Here is a 21,955-nt window from a genome sequence, read left to right on the forward strand (position 1 = left end):
TGGGCTCCATGTAAATGACTACGGAATAAAAGATGACTCAAGGCACACTGGAAGGCAAAGCCGGTACTTACAGGTTCTTCCATGTTGAGGACAGCAGCAGATATCTTGTCTATTGCTATGCTGACCCCAATGGCAGTGGGAACTGGCCCCAGAGCCTGTGGTCCTCTAAACTGGGGAATCTGCAGAGAAAGACACGCAGTTCTGGTTACGAAAGAGAGAAGAAATTGCAATTATGGGCAAAGCAATGATTAGAGTGCATGCTCTCCCAGCAACTTATCATCAAAGGGTTCAACAAAAAGGCGCGCGCGTGTGTGTGTGTGTGTGTGTGTGTGTGTGTAAGAGACAGAAGCAAGCCCACATGCAAATTTAAGTAAATATTACATCTATAACTGTACTGTTCAATAGGGCAGCCACTAGCCATATGTGGCTTGAGTACTTGAAATAAGGCTAATCTGAACTGACATGTGCTCTATGTAAAATACACACTGGCTGCAAAGATTCAGAATAAAAAAAAAGTAAAATGGCTCAATAATTTAAAAAATTTTGATTACATGGTGAAATAATACTTTGGATATATTGCATCAAATGAAATACATTATTAAAATTAATTCTACCTGTTTCTTTTTACTTATTTTATATTACTATATAATTTAAAATGTAATATATAGGTTCTTTTTAAAAAAATATTTTTATTGATTTCAGAGAGGAAGGGAGAGAACTAGAGAGAGAGAAACATCAATGATGAGAGAGAATCATTGATTGGCTGCCTCCTGCATGTCCCCTACTGAGGGGGGATCGAGCCCCCAACCCAGGCATGTGCCCTTGGCCAGAATCGAATCTGGGACCTTGCAGTCTGCAGGCTGATGCTCTATCCACTGAGCCAAACCATTTAGGGCAGTGGTTGGCAAACTCATGAGTCTAACAGAGACAAATATCAACAGTACAACGACTGAAATTTCTTTTGAGAGCCAAATTTTTTAAACATAAACTATATAGGTAGGTACATTGTTATTAACTTAACTAGGGTACTCCTAAGGCTTGGGAAGAGCCACACTCAAGGGGCCAAAGAGCCGCATGTGGCTCACGAGCCGCAGTTTGCTGACCATGGATCTAGGGCAACATATAAGTTCTGTACCCAAAATGGATAAGTACACTTCTCCCTATTCTTCCTGCTAAGTACAGCTAAAAATCCTGGACATTACATAAAACAAATATAAGAAGATTCTGAAGTGAAGAGAAGGCAGCAGACTGGCCAGAAACCACATGACACATGGCTAGTTCCCTGGGTTTGGTCTTTGCCTCCTATGTCCTGAATTGGGGGCCAGAGAAACTGGCAACCCAGACATGCCAAGGCAAAACAACAGAAAAGCCCTGATGAAAACCTGCTTTTTCTGGCTAAAAGACCACACAAGAGGCAACCCAGCAGGACAGAAAACTTTTAGACAATACCTGCCCTATTACAGCCAAGACACATCATAAATAAACCTCAAACGAAAGACAAAGAAAAACACACAAACCTCTTTAAAACCATTGAGAATCACCTTTCCTATAGTGAAAAAAATAATTCAAATAACAGATTTCTCATGAGAAACCAGAAATGTTGGAGAAATACAACAGACTTCCTTCTTCTCTTGAGTCTCTCAGTGTGACAATCAAAGTAATAAGCATAACACTTTCTGATCTGGATCTCAATGTATGTAGAGAAAGTATTTAAGACAATCACATGATACATGGGGGATGAAGTAAAGGGGCATAAAGGCAGAGAAGGTTTCTGCACTTGGTGGTTGTGGGAATCTACACGTGAATAAATGGCACAGAATTATACACATACAGTAAATCAATGTCCATTTCCTGGTGTTGACATTTTATTAGATTATGCCGGGTTTAACCACTGGAAGAAATTGGGTAAACGTTACATAGACTTCTCTGTACTATCTTTGCAACTTCCTGTCAATCTATAATTATTTCAAAATAAAAGTTTAAAAACATTACAAGAGTGGTTCACAAGACATTTCTAACCTCGATGAAAGATATGTTTAGCTTGGTGTGGCTCAGTAGGTTTGAGTGTCATCCAGTGCACTGGAAGGTTTCGGATTTGATCCCTGCTCCGGGTGTGTATGGGAGGCAACCGATTGATGTTTCTCTCTCACATTGATGTTTCTCTCTCCCCCTTCCTCCCTCTCTAAAATAAAAAAATAAAACACACACACACACACACACACACACACACACACACTCACACACACACACACACACACACACTCACACACACACACACACACACACACACACCCTGTACTCAGAGGTAAATCAACAAAGATACACAGTGTTCAACTATACTACTGGTTCTATTTTTCTGTGGGTTTGAAAATGTTCAAAATAACAAGTTGAGGAATAAATGAAATTAAGCCAGAACAGATCAACAAATCCGGGGCCAGCCCTCACCAGCAGGTCGTATCTGCCACCAGCTGCAAGGATTTCAGAGACAGCCCTTTGCCTCCGTTTGATGAACGCCACGAACTGGAAGATGATCCCGCTGTGCTGCTGCACCTTGTAAACCAAGCCCAAATTGATCAAGACCTGCCAAGCGAAATGCCACACAACCGTATCAAAGGCACTGTTTTCCATCAGAACAATCTATTTAGCATAAAGCAAATATTCAGTAAGATCTGGTACAAAGTCTGTTTCACTATAACCCGCCAAGTAAGAGAAACTGCTGTCTTCTCTGAGGCTAAATGACAGTAAGAATTGCTGCACAACAGGAATCGTGATGCTTGCACAGAAATTCTGATTGAAGCCAAAATTATTACTAGGTATCAAATGTTGCAAAATGTAGAAAGCACAGATCTTCTGGGACAATAAAACACTTACTGGCATTAATACAACAAAACCCCTTTCCCTCTTGTGCTGTTATTAACGCTACAAATCTGTACCGCCAGAATCAAACAATTGCCAAACCTGTAACTTTATGCCAAGTTTCTTCAACAGCCCAACAACCTCCTCTAGATCTTTTATGCCATACTTCACCAGTTGGGCAACGCCTGTTTTCTGTTTTATTAATGAATTTATTGTTGGTGTTAGATCTTGCAAATCTCCCTTCTGCTCAATAAATTTGTAGAGTCGACACAGCTAGAAAGCAAAGAGGTACAGTTAGCTTGCAGTCCACAGCAGGGAAGACTTACTTTGCACTGGGTTTCATACACATACCTCCAATCCAAGAAGAGGATTTGGTAGTTGAAGGTCATTTTAGCCCTTACCACAATCCCAAATGAGGATTATCCTTTTCCAACAACTCTAAGGCACCTCACAGAAGTGCTTCAGGCACCTACCTCCTCACAAGTTCATTTTTAAGCCACACACTTACTCATAGTTAATGGTGGCCCCAGCAGAGCAGAATTTGGCTTTAGTAGAGCTTCCATTGTATTTTTCTTTCTTTTTTTTAAATTGAAATTTTTAGTGTTTGAAGTATTACATAAGTCCCCCTTTCCCCCCCATTGACCTCTCCCCAGGCACCCCCACCTCCATTATATTTTTAAGCCAATATTGTTCTCCTTTCCATCCTCATTCTCATGAATTCTGATTACTACAGCCATACAAATGGGGGGGCTGGGGACAGGAAGGCAAAGTTTGACTTGTTCTGTCTAATACCACACCAAAGCAGTCAGAAATCCCCTCTCCTCCCTCTGCCTGACCGATTCCTATTTGTATCTGGGGGTGGGGGGGTGGAGGGGTGGGTAGGGGGGGGTGGGGGGAGGGGGCAGCTAGATGTCATCTCCAGCAGGCAGCCTCCTGGTCTTTCAGACCCTGATCCCAGCTCCTAGCTCTTGCCACCTGTATACATGGTCCTTCCCAGGAGAGGGCGGGGCTAGCGATGACCTCTCTGTAGCCGGCACAGTCGCTGGCACAGAACAAGTGAGGAGGCAATAACTGGGATCGTAAGACCAGAGAAAACTTCCCGGACCTAAAGTGGAAATTATTAAGAAGCAAAATTGTAGCTATTTTAAGGCTGTAGGCAAGCAGAACCTGGTTCAACTCTAAATCGGCACCTGGAAACTGAGAGTTGAATGAACAGTCAGCTTAATATAGTTACACACAATAATCATAAATTATTTTTTAAAAATAAAAATGTTAAGATCTCTTTATTAAAGATAAAATATTTTAATTTTAAAATGGGCTCATTTAATTTTTTTCTCTTAGTAACTTCTTCTCAATAATTATAACATTAAATTTCCCCATTAATAAAATACCAGAAGCACTAGAGTCACCCCCCCCCCCACCCCCCCCCCCGGATTGGGTCCTCACCCTATCGTCATCATCTAACTCATGGTATCTCTTTGGGCCTCAGTGCCTCATTTGTAAAATAAGACGGGGCCAGATATTTGAAACTGTTTTGCAGCATTTCTCCTCCTGTTTTTAATATGCTTAGAGTTCTATTTTTAAATAATGAGTACCAACTGCCTTTATTAGATACTAATTGTTCCATTTTAAACTAACTGAACACATAACTTTGAATCAATGCTTATCATCACAAATGACCAGTGAATAGAAATTTAGCGAAAAGAAACTGACACTTTAGCAACCAGTGCAGCTTTCACGTGCAAGTGTGAAATAGCTTTGAAATGGGACATTAGTTCAAAGAACCTTTTGGGCTTAGACCTTCGGGTAGGGAATTACTGAATCGGGCAGTTTGCTGAGCTGATTCTTTGTGCTATTTATACACTCCACTATTTGTGAACACAAGTATGTGCTGTGTACATGTCTAGGGTTTTATGTAAATACCGTTTTTTTTTGTATTAGAATGCTATGCCATTAGGTCACTTTGCATATCATCAATATCTCTTCCAATATGTAACATTTAAAATCTAACCTAGCTGAATTTCTAGAACTCCCAGTGCTATTGATCTGGTCTACTTTCCCTACCTGCAAACTATAGGGGTGATTTCTTTAAACTGTGGTCTATGTGTGCCCTGTGAACCTGTTTTAAAGAGCTGAGGGTGAATACATGCTGCAGATGTCCCCTCATGTCTCTCTTTTTCTCCCCCCTCATGTCTTTTTAAAGGCCAATCCTAATTAAGAACTGAAAGCAGTCTGTAGACTCCTCGACTGCTCATTCTCTCCCTAGCTCTGCCTGACCTGAGTACAGTCACATTGTAACCTCTCCCATGTGTGAGTTTTGCTGGTCACAGGATCATGTCTGTCCAAGGGCTACAAAGGGTTCTGGGAAGGTTTTTAAAATCCCTCTTCCTATGTAAATATTCAGAAAAACGTAAGAAATCCCTGTTGTCTTCTGCATCGCAGCAGCTCAGTTAAGTGTGGGTGACTATGCCGAAGATCTGGGCCCAGTCTAATGCCGGCAGGGAGAATACAATAAACCTGGTTCCCCCGGGAGATGTTCCTCACAGCTAATGGGATCAAACACAAGAATTTAGGAGGAAATGTACCAGTAAAGCAAGAGCCTTAATTTAGTTCTCAGGCGTTAGAAGACCCTGGTGGGGAGGGGTTGCAGGATGGGTGGATACCCATTAATCTGCAGAGCTCTGTGCCTCATTCTAGTCCCACAGAATCTATTTCAGAAGAGGATAGCTAGTACTAGGTCTGCTCAGCAGGAGGGCCCACCAGGCAGCCTTTACAAGGGTGTGAAGAGGGATCTGATGGTGGAGAAAGAACAGGATGATTACAGCACATTAAGCCGCAGCATGGAGAGGCTTTTTTTGATCACAGCACTGGTTTCTCTCTTCCCTTAGTCCCGTGTTGCCATGGTACCTATTAACACTCGGGGAAAACCGTCTGTGAGGCAGCAGGCAGTGCTGTTGGCTTACTGCAGCAAGAATTTGGTGACATTTTCTGGTCTCACAAATTCACAGAGAGCTGTAATAACACCATGAGAAGGTACTTACACTATTAGGAGACAAAGACAGATTACAAAATTTAGCTTCCACTTCTCTCCTCGTCAGCTTTTCTGTCTAATGTAGAAGAAAAAGGTAAAATGAGAGAGACCAAATGACCCTGAACAAGGTACAATTTCCAGGCTAATTCTGTTAAGCACAGTCTTCATTTTGGATAAACTACTCCTAATCATGAAAGATGTGTTAATTCTGTAATTTACGAAAGTTTTTTTTTCCAATTCATATAAAACTTCACATTATTTTAAATTGTGAAAAACCCTTACATGAAAGAATTAAAAAGGGGAAAGTTGCTGAATGGTGAAGCAACTCTGAGGTGGACAGGCCTGACCAGGGCGTTTCTGTTTGCGGGGGAGGGAGTCAACTGATCTCCGTCCCCCTGATAAAAACCACGGACTGACAGGTTCCGCATTTCATCCCACGCTGGCAGTCAGGCTGTGGCTGTGGATATGAACAAGGCTGACCTGAGGCCTCTGCAAGACCCCTGGGGCCAGTGTCTGACTGACATATTGCATCTGTCACTGCTACACAGCAGTAGCATTTTGGGGGAGGAAAGAACCACTAGAAACTGACAGTAATGTTAGAGGCCTCAAGGTATACCTGCCAGATGAAAGAAAAATTAGTTAAGCCTTTTGGTGTATAAAAAACAATAAGCCATTATGGACTTTCACTATTTGTTCTGCCTTAACCAGAGACTGTCTGGTACTGTTAGTTACTAAATCTCCTAGAATCTATGCTTCTTATTTGTTATAAAAAACCAATATTTTACAAGAAAAAAATTATAAAACATAAGTAAGCATTCACCTCCATCCCAGCCTCATAATATCACACAATTTAAATTTTTCAGCCTGGCTGGTGTGGCTCAGTGGTTGAGCGTTGACCCATGAACCAAGAGGTCACTGGTTTGATTCCCGGTCAGGGCACATGCCTGGGGTGCAGGCTCGATCCCTGGTAGGGGTGTGCAGGAGGCAGTCGATTGATGTTTTTACCTCTCTATCCCTCTCCCTCTCTCTCTAAAATCAATAAAAATATATTTAAAGAAAATAAAATTTTCAGTGTTTTCCCTCCAGGCTCTACTATGATGTGGCTAATTATGAAGAGGAACTGGAGGTGCCACTGCCCTGGTCTCACAGGAAAGAGGTGGCAAATGAGGCTCCAACAGAGTTTTAAAACACTCTTCCCCAATTCCAGCAACCCAACCTATAAGTGACGTTGCTGGTAAGCACAGGTAGGCTGGAAGGACTAAGGGCAGGGGTAAGTCTTTATCCTCAATGTTAATACTCCCTTCTCTTGGCCTCGCAAATTAAGTATAATTACAGCACATGTGAGGATGGAGTGAGTTAACCCACGTAAGGAGATTAGACTAATGCTTGCCACATGGGTGGGTGCTCAGTAAAGGTCGTTATTAGCAAGTACGAGGACTGATTTTTTTTGCCTCCAGAAGTAGGTTAGTGAAGAACTTTATTATCTTACAAGTGAAATAAGACAATTTGATCTTTATAAAATCAGAAGTTACCCTTAAAAAAAAACACCCTGGAAGTCACTAGTCCAGAATAAAAGCTCATTAATTGTTGATATAATCAGAGAATTGGTTCTTTTACCTTATAGCAATGAGGGAAGGAGATACAACTCCAAATTCAATGTTACAGCTACATCACTAAGAAAATGCTCACGAACTATTTGTATCCTTCAATATCAAGTGAAAGTAATTAAATGCTTACCACGGCATCATACAGAATAATGTAGACTTGATTGAGTTTATCTTCTGGGATCCCACAGTGTAAGAGTATTGCTTTCAATAACATGGTATGGTTCAAGTAAATACTGTAATTTCTTTCCTAGGATACCCCCGAAAAAAAGAGACTATTTTAGTTATAAAAGCAAGGTAGTTACATGACCAAACCTAAGATCTCACTATCAATTTACGATCCTAACACACGAAAAGACTGAGCCTGAAAGACTGAGTTTTAGTATATTACTTTCTAGCTTATTTTTTCATATACATTTTTTTTCATTTGTTGTAGTCAAACAGTGTAATACCATTTAACACTTTATTACACACATCAAAGTACTTTGGCCTTCAGTTATGTTAAAAAGCCTGAGCAAATTCGCACAGACTTCAAGAGGGAAAGGATCTGGCTCAGTTGTAACTGACTTTATAAGCACAGGCTAGGGAAACAGCTATCCTTACATTTGTCAATTAATGAGCGTTCCGAGTCGTGAGCTACGTCCGGAGCTCGGTGCAGCAGGGCATGCAGAAAAGTGGACACACAGGTTCTGCCCAAAGGAGCACACACCCTGGGCGATTCTGCCTGTGGGAGCACGAGGGTGAGGGTGCTTTACCCTTCCCCTCAAATTCTCCCCTCAGCAGTTGCCTTTGTCTTCCTGCTAAACTGGCTCACTTCTACCACCTCTGTAACGTTCTAAATAAACTTCCTCTTATCATTTGGAAAAAAAACAAAAATGAGCACACACTCTGACTGAACAACTACCAACACAACTCAAGGAAGCAGGTGATGTCTTGAGTCAGTGAGCGTTGAAAAGGAAAGGGGGCCAGTCCATCAGTGGGGAGCAGTCAGGCTTCCTGGGGAGAAAGGGCCAACACCATGGCTGGGTAGAGAGGTCTTTCAAGAGAAGGAACTGCGATGGAGTGAACAGCGCAGGCCCACGGAATGGGGAGGGAGGGCCTGAGAGCCAAACCTTGGGTAAGAGCAGTGGCTAGGGAGCATGCAAACATGAGGAAAAGTGAAGTTGGGGAGTTGAGAGCTCAGGTATAGGAGGGACCCACCAAGGGCTCGGAAGAGGCTATAAATGTACTAAAAAAAAAACCATCTTAGGAATCAGCCTAATTTCTTCCATTTTGGAAGAATAGGCAGAAAAACAACACCCTTCCCTCAAAACAAAACAAACAGATAAAAACAAAGGCTGTTCCTTTCAAGGCCGAGGTAAAAGCCTGAGGTAAAACTCAAAAGCAACATCATCAAACTTTTCTGTCACTTTAGTGACAGTGATTCACTGTCAGCACAGCTGGGGTGCAGCTCTGCAGGCGGTGCCCCGCCCCACGCCTGATGAAGGACTCTGGTGGGGGAACCTCAGAATGTTAGAATGCGGAAAGGAACCTGCAGGGCTGGGAACTCTTGGATGATTTCATAGATAGTGTAGATGACTTCAGCAGTGGGCAGAGAGCTGTTGGTGGTGGAGGTGACGATATCAAACGCACATTCCAGAAGTTCTTTGGGATGAAATCGGTCTAATTTGCGAGGTCTGAACACACGTTCTATGCAGTATCTGGAGAGAGAAACCTGATTTCTAAGGTCATTGCTTACTGGAATCAAATATGCATAAGATATTTGAACAAGTAACAACTATGAAGAAATTAATCAGTGGTATGACAAAGAAAGCCTAAAGAAGGTTTTCCCAGAACAGTCTTGCCTTACGGCCTAGGTTCCAAGTCCCAGTTTTCATTACATGTCTGAAATAGAGATGACATTACACACAAAAATAACTTTACCTTAAGTGCTTGCTTTCTACACAGTGATACCCACACCTTAGGACTATGACGATTAATTGTTCATTTGCAGCTGAGAATAAAAGCATGTAAAGAGCTGTGATTTCTTTTGGGGAAAGGAGCCTTACAGTAGGGTGCCTTGTTGACAACAATTCTGCTCCAACTGATGAAGACCTGGTGTCAGACCCTGTGGTGTCTGCATGTACAGAAACTCTCCCCGGTGCTAAGTGCCCGGAGCTCCTGGTGCTCAGCACTCCTGCTGGTTCACTCCGCTTCCCCACTCACAGCTTTTGTTCCGTTACCTATGCAGGCAGTTTTCATGCAGGGATCACTGGCCATTTGTCCCTCCAATTAAGTTTTAAAAGGGACCATCAAGAACAGCCAGATGTTATTTTTCCAAGCAACTATTCGTGAAAATAATTAGTTATGTTGCTTGGGGATATTCGGAAGTCACAGAACAGACTGCAGGAGCTTCAGTACCCACCCAAGTGCTACCTCCCTCTTGAAGAGGAGGCTGACTGTCCTCATCACTTTATAGAAAGGGCTACTGTGCCTGGGTTTTGGACCATATTCCAAACTTTAAACCCCAAATTCTTTACTGTATAAGGATCACAGAAGATAAAACATTCTTCCTGGGTTTTCCCCCACATCCACCGAATGAAATCCTCATTGTTTCTTACCGTTTTAAATTCAATATATTATTTCTTGCCACGTATCTTGCAAAAGGAACCTGAGACATAAAGTTTCAAAGGTCAATGTCAAGATGTGTCAACTAGCACACTCCTTTTAGTTTTTAAGTAACAGCTTTATTGAGATATAACTCATATACCATAGAGTTCAACCCTTTTACAGTGGACAATTCTGTGGCTGTTAGTACATTCACAAAGTTGCGCACTGTTTGTCATTCATGTTCCTTGAAATGTTCTTGACTGTGTCAGTCAGCAGCAGACCCCACTGCTGCACATAATAAAGTTGGTGAGCCTTATTTATTGTGGTATTTTTTAGGTTGTTAAGTTTGAGGAAAAATTAACCTTTTGGTAAATATCCTGCCAAATTTTATTATGCCAAGTTAAAATCAGTGCAAGTTATTTGTGAAGATTTTTAAGTGTCATTTATGATAATGCAATCAACATGGGCATTATCTCTTGTGACGAATTCCTTGATTTTCCTACCGATCTTTTAGGAGAAATGTTTAATAACTACCCACTAATAATCATCAAAACTTATAAAACCATTTTCAGATTGTCCCAAGAGATCTGAGAGCATTGTTAACCAATGGGTTACATTCTAAAGGGTAATTACTTTTTATCTTTTGTAGTTAACTATCAGCTCACAGAAAAGGAGCTATGTTTAAAAATTTATACTTTAGTCTCCTAACATCTAGAGAAGCAGCAGCCAGTTTTAAGTACCACCGTGTAAATGTTTGTACTTCTACCCTTTCTTTAACAGGGCCCAAATGTCTGATATGCTATTGATTCACTTCTCACTCAAAAAAAAATCCCAAATCACTTTACTTACTGTATAAGAAAAACAAGCCAAGATATGGAAGAATTTTTTCCTAAACCAGAAAAGCAAAACATGTTATTGCAATAAGCTGCACCACAAAGGTATGAAAAAGGAAATGCCTTGATTCCACACCCTCTCCAGAAATATACAGTCAAAGGTTCAGTGTATTCTTTTTTTGTTTGTTTGTTTTTTTAAAAAATATTTTATTGATTTTTTACAGAGAGGAAGGGAGAGAGATAGAGAGTTAGAAACATCGATGAGAGAAAAACATCGATCAGCCGCCTCCTGCACATCTCCCACTGGGGATGTGCCCGCAACCCAGGTACATGCCCTTGACCGGAATCGAACCTTGGGACTCTTCAGTCCGCAGGCCGATGCTCTATCCACTGAGCCAAACTGGTTTCGGCTCAGTGTATTCTTTGACACTTCACTCTATGGTGATACAAACAAACTGGTGTTTGTGGTCATTCACATGTATGTGAGGGCATGTTTATACCACACACATACCAGATGATGCAAACATAAAGTTCATACACTCAGTTGTTGTTTTTTAAATTTCTTTTTTTTTTCAGTTTTAAAAATGAAATGTTTTTTTTTTATTGTCTAAAGTTTTACATATGTTTCCTTTTTCCTCAATTGACCCCTCCCCCAACTTTCTCTCTTTCTTTATAATAAAAATGGGGTCATATTAGAGTTCCTTTGAAACATACTTTCCCCCCTATCTAACACTACCCTATAGACATTTCTACAGATCAAATATAGATATGGGTATACCTAAATACATATATATGTATTTTGATCTTATACCTCTTTAATATTCCATAGTAAATTATTCAACCATTTTCCTATAGATAAACATGCAGTTTTCAGATTTTGACCACCATAATAATATAGCAATAAACATCCTTTTAATATTCATACACCAATGTATTTGTATTTTCTTTAAATCAATTCCTCAAAGTGGAGTTCCTGGTTCACAGGATATAGTTTGTGTAGCAAAAACATTTTTTTTTAATTTTAGTAAATACTTTCAGATTACTTTTCTAGAGGTTTAGCGATTTACATTCCCATCAGCAACATATAAAAGTACCTATTTTCCTACACCCTTGTCATCTCTGGGTATTAACTGAAATATTTTTGCCATTCTGATGGGTGAAGTGGAGACACCTTTGCTTGATATTTCCTCATTATTGGTGAGGCGGTACACTCAGAAGTTTATCAGCCCTGTGCATTTCTTGTGATAATTTCCTGGTTATATCTTTTGCTCATTCCTCTACTTATAAGTGCTTTCTGTACATTATGAGTATTAAACTCGTGTCTGTCTTATGCACAGACAGTGCTACAGATGGGCTTGTCAGCAGCCAACCCTATGAGTGAACAACTGGTAAGAGTGTTGCTGTCAGAGGGAACCCTGGGGACCTGAAGGAAAGCAAGCATGAGCAGATTTCAGCACACCCCGTTAGCAGACACTGCTGTTATAAGAATTTAGTTGTTCTAGACATTAACATGTTAGAAAGTTAGCAAAGATCTGCCCAGGAAGTAGAGAAAAAACTCCATGTATTTGTCTCAGCGGGCTTGGTTAATGTGCTATGGTCATTCGGTAGAGGCTTAACCGCGAGGCGCAAACGTGGCACCTGCAATGCAGGCTTCAGTTTCTAGGGCCAAAAGCACTTGTGTGATTAACAAAGTGGATGTACACAGGGTCAAAGGATTACTGAATTCCAGTAATGCCCTCACCCCAACGACTTCCTTAAACATATGTCTCGTAAGGGTGACATTTAGATTTTAAGTTCAGCAAAAAAACAACAACACACAAACAAACAAAAAAAAAACCCACCCCAAAACAAAAAGATTGGCAGGAGTAATCCTTTAACAGACATGCCACCCCTGCGACCAGACATGGCATCCAAACTGCCAGCAGAGTATGCCCAGCCTCACCCGCAGGTCGAAAGGAAGCATCACCAGCATCCCGCTGTGGTCCATGAATAAGGCGGCTTCGTTGTGCTCGTATATTTGCCTATTTCGGGGAAGCAGTAGTGGGGTACACAACTGGACAGCTCCTAAACCAAATTAGAAAAAAAATAACCAATCATTTTTCCGAGGAAGCAAGTTAAAATGAACACAAACCTGACAGTGGGGTCCCCTGCTATGGGGACTGTGGAAATCATCATCAGTCTATGGTCAATTCTCAATGGAGAGCTCACCTAAGGTTAGCTTACCAATCTAGTCATACTTATGACTCCGTAAACCAGCTGTACTTTAGTAGCAAGGCTGTAATATTAAAATCTGTTTCTCCTTAACAAGCTGGATTGTAAAAATAAGCTTTAATTCACATGATGTCAGTTGCTTGTAATTTAGTTTAAAAGTAAAATATAATTGCACTCAAATCCATTAACAATACTTTTTTCTTTTAAATATATTTTTGTTGATTTCAGAGAGGAAGGGAGAGGGAGAGAGAAATAGAAACATCAATGATGAGAGAGAATCATTGATAGGCTGTCTCCTGCACACCCCCCACTGGGGATGGAGCCGACAACCCAGGCATGTCCCCTTGACTGGAATCGAACCTGGGACCCTTCAGTCCGCAGGCCAATGCTCTACCCACTTAGCCAAACCAGCCAGGGCAATAGTACTTTTCAATGATGAAAACAACATCTTTTAAGAAGGCATATAATTTTTTCAAAAGTACATACCATGTCTTTTAAAGATGCGGATGATGGTCTCACACACATGCTGCTGCATCTTGGCTATACGGATCGAAAAGTTGCCCTAAAATAGGACCAATTAAAATGTTATCAAAGCTTAATCAAAAGGATCACCTAAAATATTAATCTGTGGCTTTCATTACATTGCTTGTTCTGAGGATCACTGAAGAGATTTCAACAAGTTAGTCCCTTTCTGAACATATTCAGGTTAGAGAAAGCACAAGTCTCACAGCACGTCCTGCTTGCGGAGGGCCAGCTAAGTTCAGAGTCCAAACTCTTAACCAGATTGGTATTTGCCCTTCAGAGAGAGAGCTAGTCAAATATACACATTCCCCCTATGGACTCTCGGCACCATCGTGGAGCAAGCAAACCCCTAACATAGTCCCAATTCCAGCCCCAGAGCCTGCCACCCCTACTGTGGCAGCCCCAGCCCCAATGAACTTGGCTGCTGTGTCGATGTCCCTTGAAATGACACTGGTTTGGAAGCTGCAATTAGAAATAAGCGAGGTCGGGGGACATGGGCTGCCAAGCTGCGGAGGCTCTCATCTGCACTGTCTCTGGTTGTTTCAGCACCACTGTAGTGACCGCTCCGCTGAGAGGTGCTCCTGACCAAGGAGGGGTGAAGACAAACTTGGTGCAGGCATACATTTTCAGGGGATGAGGGGAACTGCTCCCAGGGCAGAGAAGACAGAGAGGGGTGGGGGGCGGGGGGCACATACATTTTTTTTTTACCCTGTTTATTTTTTTTAAAGAAAACACTGACAGCTCTCAAACCTGGCTATCCTTTAGAAACCAGCTGGGAGCTTTTAAACAGATTCTTCAAGTACCTCACACCTGGAGATCCAGTCACTAGAATGGGCATCTGTATTGTCAAAGGGTCTCCCAGGAGATTCTGACGTGCAGCCAGCACTGGGAGTTACTGACTACCTGATCTGTAGCTGAGCTGGTTGATGTCTTTGGCTGTGGACAGCTGGGCCCCATCAGTCTCTAAAAGCATTCCTTCTAATGTCCTGGGGCAGTGGTCGGCAAACTGCGGCTCACGAGCCACATGCGGCTCTTTGGCCCCTTGAGTGTGGCTCTTCCTAAGCCTTAGGAGTACCCTAATTAAGTTAATAACAATGTACCTACCTATATAGTTTAAGTTTAAAAAATTTGGCTCTCAAAAGGAAGTTCAATCGTTGTACTGTTGATATTTGGCTCTGCTGACTAATGAGTTTGCCGACCACTGTCCTGGGGGGTGGGTCAGAAATTCCTTCAAGTAAGTGATTAAAAGTGTGGTTCTTCCCAGAATAATACAAATGCACACATTTTTCATACACAGACCTCAGATTAAGAATTATGTTGGAGGCCTTAAAGGAATCCATGAAAAATGAGAAACTGACTTGGTCCTTCTGTGAGGCAGGTACAGCTCTCCATCGAAGCCTTGCTTAAGCCCACCTTCAGTATGTCGCTGTCATAGGTGTAGTCAATGGCAGGGGGGATGCGCTGGGAGAAGATCTGGGCCATCATGGTGCGATAGGCCTTCCCGTCCACGTTGGCCAGGGTGTGGTGCAGCACCTCATGCAGCTCCGACTCCTCCATCTGCGGTGGGGGCAGCAGCTCACTCTTGAGCAGTTCTGTGGCTGTGGGCCGCTTTGCCGGATCATGGTTCAACAGCCAGGAGATGACAGATTTCTATAACAAAACCCAGGCATACCAGGGAGGAGAAGCAACAGATGATGCTCAGGAATTCTCCTGACAAGCCGGTGGTTGCTTCCAGTCAAAGACAAGACACCATACTTCATGCACTTAGTGGGTGCATTTTCATTTCTGAAGGTTGCTGAATTTGTCATTTTCCTCCCTGCACTTCAATATGCCCACAGTGCTGTGTAACAATGTAACAGAGGCCCTTTTTATATTTTATTGACATAAATGACCCAAAAAATCCTCAACAACTAACTAGCTGGGCGCCAATATTAACCTATGACAAGCCACATACACACACATTCAGATATTTATAGCATGGAGGAGAAATTACTTTGCTCCAAAATACTGTAACTTCAGATTGTCTGGTCTTCCCCTTCACAATCTGAACTACTTGAACCACAAAACAGAACAAAATGATAGTTTTAAATTGTTTTTCTTTTCTTAAAATCCTAAGCTTTCTCTAAAACAATGAGTTATAAAAGCATTCTCTCTCTCTCTTTTTTTTTTCAACAGGGAAGGCAAGGTTCCAAATAGCACTTCAAAAGCACAATGAACCACACAAAAGAACTCTGTAGTTTGTTAATTTTCTGTGCCAATCCTTGGCATTTTTATGGTGTGTTTCAAGATTAGTGACATTTTAAGTGCTTTATCTTTTGATTTTCCCTCTACGTTGTTCCCAGGACACAAGAGAATGAGTGGCAGAAGATTACTAATTGAAAAAGAAGAAAAATAGTAATTAAAACCCAAGAGTGAGGATGGTGTTTAAAGCATCAGAAAATTACCTGCTTTGTATGCTCTCCATCATCGAAGTCTTCTGGAAACTTGGGTGAAGTGGGCTAAAAGAATATCATATTCAAATCAGCAAGTGCTTGGCAGACTGCCACAGTGAAAGCATTCATTCACCAGAGGTAAGAAAAGCAAATACAGAAATGAAAATCTGCCAACAAGGGAAGATGGAGGTGGCACCTTCTTGAAACCCAGTGCCATTCTTCCAAGTACATACATACTGATGCAAACGTTACCCAAATGACAGCCTAGATGATAGGAAGCACCTTAGGTGAGGACAAGATATTTAAAATCTAATAGTTTCAGAAAACAAGAAAGTAACTTTATTAAACACACAGATGAAAAAAGGCAAAAACACCAAACCATCAACACAGAGTAAGAGAAAAACATTAACTGAAACCTCTACTTCCCCCAAAGGTCTCACCTTTCTGGTAAATAAGACCCTAATTATAACATTAACTTGACAGTTTAGATATTCTTGAAATGAGGTAAATTTTGACTAAAGAAAGGCACTTCATCAAAGACAATTCTCAAGTCACGGGAAGGGCACAGTAATCGCTTTATTTACTCCTTTACTTTATGAACATAGCTGCCCATCCTGTACTGGCAATAAAATAATTCAAGTGTTTTCCAAAGCACTGGCTCAGCTCAGGAAGGAAGGGGAAGAATCTCAGTATCTCTTGCTCATGAATATGTAAATCTAAATCACCCTCACCCACACCTTACTCTCCACTTTCATCTTGATGCCTTTTCTAATTCCCGTCCTTGACCTCACACACTGTTAACATTAGCCACTTTTCAGTTTGGATAATAACAGAGGCAAGAATTAATCCCAAGAACACAAATGGAAATTTCATTGAGGAAAAAAATTCAAGTGGCCGATATTTTGGCCATGGTACTTTTCTTTAGGCACCAGCTGGGACATTTAATTTTTAAAAGTTAATTCCCATTAACCTTATAACCCATTCTCACTGCTGTAACTGTACTGATATTATGCAAAAGTTCTTGGATTTTTCCTTTGTTTTAAAATTAAGAGTAAACCTCTCAGGATCATTTAAATAAAATAACTATAGCTTAGCAATTTCTCCAAGTAAGATTTCTAAAAATAAACAAAACTGGGGAGTTTCTCATCACGGGAAGTATGCAAGAGATAGATTTCTACTTATTAGGAATACAGAAAATTATAGCAGGATCACTTTTTCTATATTATAAGTACCAGAAAAACCCTCTGCACTGAATTCTGCTGTCCATGCTAAGATCCAGGTTACTGGAAAATGATGCACTGAAACATCTCATACATACATCTCTGAGTTGGTTGAGAACAAAGATCCTTTCTGAGGCCGTGACCATGGGGTAATAGGACATCTCAAAGAAGATGATTCCCAGGCTGAAGAGATCCACTTTCTGAGGAGGAAAAAGAATTATATTTAGAGAGTGGTGATATGAAATGTTATTTACCAGGGAATTATGAGCGCTGTTAATTGGAATTAAAGTTTGCATAAGTGAAAAACAAGCCAATTAAATAGAAAAAAATTAATTTCTTCTAAAGAATAGGAATAAGGTATAGATGAGATTAAATATTTGGCAAGACTTTTCAATATTTCCCTTGAAATTTAATTGTGACTGGTTTAGAGACATAGATAACCACTGGCCAACCACTGAGAATAATTACTTAAAAAGCAAAGACAACTGAGATTTGTCTCAAGAATTTGCCTTGCATCTTAACTAATCTCAAAAGTGAAACACAGGCCAAAATCTGCAGTTAACAACAAAGATCAGCTATTGCTTGCAAAGCCATACCAACGAGGCAGAGAAATTACACAACAGAAAGATCATAGACAAATCCTAACAAATATACAAGTGCAAGCAACGAGGAAAAAGGTGAAGTCAGTGGAGAGTGCCCGAGAGGGAGCTGCTGGAGGAGCCAGAGGGCATGTGCCACAGGCAGCCAACACGCCTGCTCACGGTCACCGCACAGGCACGGAAGCCACTTTCAAGAAAAACTCCTGAATGAACTGGCGTCAAGGATTAGTAGGAGAGCCTCTCCAATGATCACCAGTGATCTCTGCAGTTTTAAAAACAAACATTCATGGTGGCATTTCTTACACATGTTGGCTGTAGAAAATGTGGAATATTCAGAAAAGCACCAAGATCAAAATAGCAAGTGCTCACAATGTCACCACAGTTACTATTGATGTCTAAGGATGCCCACTTTGTGCTTTTTAATATGTACACATGTACACACTATAAAACTAGAGCCATGCTATTCTTGTAACTTTTATTCCCTTAATTTAGTGATATTTTTTAAAATACTATATCATTTTTCTAAAGCAAGCTTCTAAAATATGACCTTAATGACATACAGTATTCAATTACGTGGAAGTCTCATAATTTATTTGATCAGTTCCCTATTTTTAAACATGCTTGTCATTTTTCACTGTTATAAATAATACTATGGAGAATTCTCTTTACACTAATCTTTTTTGGAATGTCCATGGTTGTTTCTTTTTGGTACATTTCAAAAGGTGGAACTTCTGGGCCAAAGAGTAGAGTGCTTTTAAGGATTTAATCACACTATTCTACATTGCGTTCGGAAAGGTGGCACCGAAAGTCCCTTCCCACACCCAAGTCCATCTCCCCCCACCCTCACTCTTGATGGGTCTTCGGAGGTCTGTCTCAACTTTCTGTCACTGCCAAGTGCTCCCTGTCAGAGCCCAACCCCAGGCTTGTGTTTTGATGTGAACTGCCTGCCTAATATATTTTTAAAATTTAGCTCTGCACTCTTGCTTTAAGTGATCTCATCCAATCTCATAGCTTTAAATCCCATCTGGGTGCTGATGACTCTCACATTTATACCTCTGACTCTGACCTTTCTCAGCCTTGAACCTGGAGTCTCTCGCAACCTACTGGACATCTCCAGTTGGATTTCTCGTGAGGTATTTCAAAGTTAACATGTCTCAAATGGAATTTTCCTGCCATCTTCTCCTCCATGTCTTTCCTCAGGTCTTCTCATCTCATTCACCTGAGCAGTGTCCCATTTTTCTTCCTTTTCCTCACCTAAATCTACTCCATGAGGAAACCTTGTCAATTCCCCCCAAATTATCCTATAACAGCATACTTCTCCCCGCCTCACTTGGTACCACTCTGGTTCCAGCTACCACCTGCTCCATCTGAACTTCTGCAAAGCCTCCAGCAGCAGCTGGAGTGACCTGTCGCTCGAGATCCTTCAGCTGCTCCCTGTGCCTGGTCCTTGTCATGGCTAAGCTGGCCCTGCACAGTCGGACCCCTGCCCTCCTGTCCAGCTTCACTTCATGCCTCTCTCCCCATTGCTCACTGCACAGTAGCTACACAGACCTTCTCTTTGATGCCTTAAATGTGCCAAACTAGCTCTCACCCCGTCTTCTCTTTAGGCATGCTACTGCCACTTCACCCCCCATTTCCTCCCAGGCATGCTCCAACCTCCAACTCTGCATGGCTTTTCCTTTCTTTTCCTTTATCTTAACAGGCATCTTCTCGGAAAAACTTTCTCTGGTTTAATCTAAAGACAATGTCCCTAGTGTTCTTTGGTCACTGGACCCCTTTTCTTCTTAGCTTTTATTGGATAAGCTCCTTGAGGGCTGGAATAAGGTATCTGTCCTATTACTCGACTGCCTTATTCCTTGTGCTCCTGGGGCCTGGCCTGGAACTGGGTTAGTTCAAATCTTCTTTGAATGGATGGAGGGACTGTAAATTATCTCGGCAGCAACTGTGTCAGTGTCAGTCACTGTCCTGTCTAGTGTAGTCACTCCGTATACCTGTGGATACATATAAAATGTTCCTGACTATTTCAGCTGGTAACTAAACCCCAAATGCCATGACCTTGATGTTCTTACTATTGTCTCACTCTTGAGACCTTTCCTTCTCTCCCAGAAGCTTTCCCTTTACCTGGTTGTATGCAGATTTGGTGCTTCCTTGGACTTCCGGGCTTACATACAGCGCAGTGCCAACCATCCCAGTCAAATGGCCTGCATGGAAGAAGGCGAGAGAAGGGTTTCCAATAACAGGACTTTAAAAAAAGGCCAATTTTCATTAAAAAAAAAGTTTCTTGTGCCCTGACCGGGAAGCAAGTCGTGACCTCCTGGTTCATAGGTCGACACTCAACCACTGAGCCACACTGGCCAGGCTGTGGTGTGTTTTTTTAATACATGAATAAAATATACTGGATTTACCTGAAGGGTCTGATTTAATTAAGTGATCTCCTGCTGCATCATCTTGTTTGCCATCAGCCTAAAAGTATAAACCAAATATCAGATTAAAATGTTATATTATTCCTTACGAATGGCTTATCCATTTCTAAATAAAGACTGAATGAAAAATATCACACAGAAACCAGAATAATTGTAATAAAGCTTTTTTTTTTTTTAGCTTTGAAATTTTTTGTTTACTTGGCCCACTTAATGCAGAGCTTGCCAGAAACCCAATAAGATCAAGAAGAAGGGCAATTCACTACAGAACTCTTTCTTTGTGACAGAAACTCCTGAAGCTTATAGAAGCAAATGCCAAAACAGAATCTATATACTAGGAAGAGGAAGAATATATTAACCACCACCATCACCACCTCACTTTCTAACTTTCCCATTCATTTGGGTCAATTTTTATTATTTTTTCCTAGAGGCAGGCCACCAAATTCCCACTATCACTGCTAACACCTCTTAAGTAGCCTCACCTTCCTCCACTGTATCTGTGACAGTGCTGATTCACATACTTCCCTAAATCACTACTTTGCTGACATTACTCCATGGGTCGCTATTACAAGCACCATCATCAATACTAGCAGCTGTTAAAATTTTCAGTGCTGGGCACTGTCCACAGCTTTCCTGTAGTCTTATTTTATCCTGCTGACACCTCTCTGAAGTAGGGACTAGTATTAGACACCTTTTGTAAATGAGACTGAGATGTTAACCAACTTGCCCAACGTCACAACACAAAGAACTGGCAGAGATAGGATTCTAGTCCAGCTGTGCTCTTATCTACCTCACTATATAAGCTTTCCAGAAAGCAAGTTAAATTCTTTAGTTTGGGGACCAAGACCCCCATCATTTAGCCCTTCCTTGGTCTTAGCATTCCTCTACATACCCTGTGCTGGTCAGGACCACGTTCTTACTGACCCCCTTCCATTTCCTCCCTCTCTGCTCCTTCTAATCTCTCCTTTCAATTCAGCCTCTATTTACCATTTATCCAAATGGATTATTTACCATTAATCCAAATCCTATTTTATTTTCTCTGACCGCCCTTAGAATTAACAGCATTTACTAACGGTGTACTATTTTGGAACTTAATAACTTGGGCTTCCAATGTCAAGTAAACTCTCCTTCTGGCACTCAAGGTCTGCCACCTACAGGGCTTTCAACCTTACAGCATCCTCTCTCACCCAACAACTTGCTGGCCTTCAAACAATCATGTCTGCTCACCTCAGGGCCTTTGCTTATACTTATTTTTGCTGGAATCCCCATCCTGGTGTCACTATACCCTGTCCTCAAGCTTGGCCTGCTGGACTCACATCCATCCTTTAAGGCACATTTGAAATGCTGTTTTCTTTATGTAGCTTTTCTTGATCCTCATAACCATATGTACATTTTCTCCTTTTATATCTCTACTAGAGGCCCAGCGCACGAAATCGTGCGCGGGTAGGGTCCCTAGGCCTAGCCTGCGATGAGGGCCATCCCCTGCCCACTCACCAGTCCCCAGCCCCGCCCCACTGCCGCCACCCACCCTGGTTCCCCCGCCATCTGGAGATCTATTGGAGCCTGTGGGCCAGGGGGAGGGACCAAGAGGTCGGCTATTCTGCCCACTTGCCAGTCGCCAGTCCCCAGTCCCGCCCC

The 21,955-nt window shown here is 41.6% G+C and overlaps 1 protein-coding gene across 4 annotated transcripts in view; it reads right to left on the minus strand.

Annotated features, from left to right (window-relative positions):
* EIF2AK4 (eukaryotic translation initiation factor 2 alpha kinase 4) overlaps window positions 1–21,955 on the minus strand; it is a 109,765-nt gene that overhangs the window by 30,341 nt on the left and 57,469 nt on the right. For all 4 annotated transcript variants that reach the window (XR_011472803.1, XM_070425253.1, XM_070425252.1 and 1 more), the window contains 14 exons: window positions 20,303–20,360; window positions 20,019–20,098; window positions 17,397–17,498; window positions 16,091–16,144; window positions 15,060–15,296; window positions 13,611–13,686; window positions 12,856–12,977; window positions 10,092–10,141; window positions 9,023–9,191; window positions 7,625–7,741; window positions 5,898–5,963; window positions 2,959–3,129; window positions 2,446–2,580; window positions 72–179 (listed from right to left, as the gene is read on the minus strand). Coding sequence is in view for 3 of the 4 variants with exons in the window: in XM_070425253.1 (XP_070281354.1) it covers window positions 72–179; window positions 2,446–2,580; window positions 2,959–3,129; window positions 5,898–5,963; window positions 7,625–7,741; window positions 9,023–9,191; window positions 10,092–10,141; window positions 12,856–12,977; window positions 13,611–13,686; window positions 15,060–15,296; window positions 16,091–16,144; window positions 17,397–17,498; window positions 20,019–20,098; window positions 20,303–20,360 (1,545 nt within the window). In the remaining variant the exon portion in view is untranslated. The remainder of the gene's footprint in view (window positions 1–71; window positions 180–2,445; window positions 2,581–2,958; window positions 3,130–5,897; window positions 5,964–7,624; window positions 7,742–9,022; window positions 9,192–10,091; window positions 10,142–12,855; window positions 12,978–13,610; window positions 13,687–15,059; window positions 15,297–16,090; window positions 16,145–17,396; window positions 17,499–20,018; window positions 20,099–20,302; window positions 20,361–21,955) is intronic.

This window comes from Myotis yumanensis, unplaced genomic scaffold, assembly GCF_028538775.1.
Source record: "Myotis yumanensis isolate MYYU_CA2020_CCGP unplaced genomic scaffold, mMyoYum1.0.hap1 SCAF_1, whole genome shotgun sequence".
Taxonomy (NCBI): Eukaryota; Metazoa; Chordata; class Mammalia; order Chiroptera; family Vespertilionidae; genus Myotis; species Myotis yumanensis.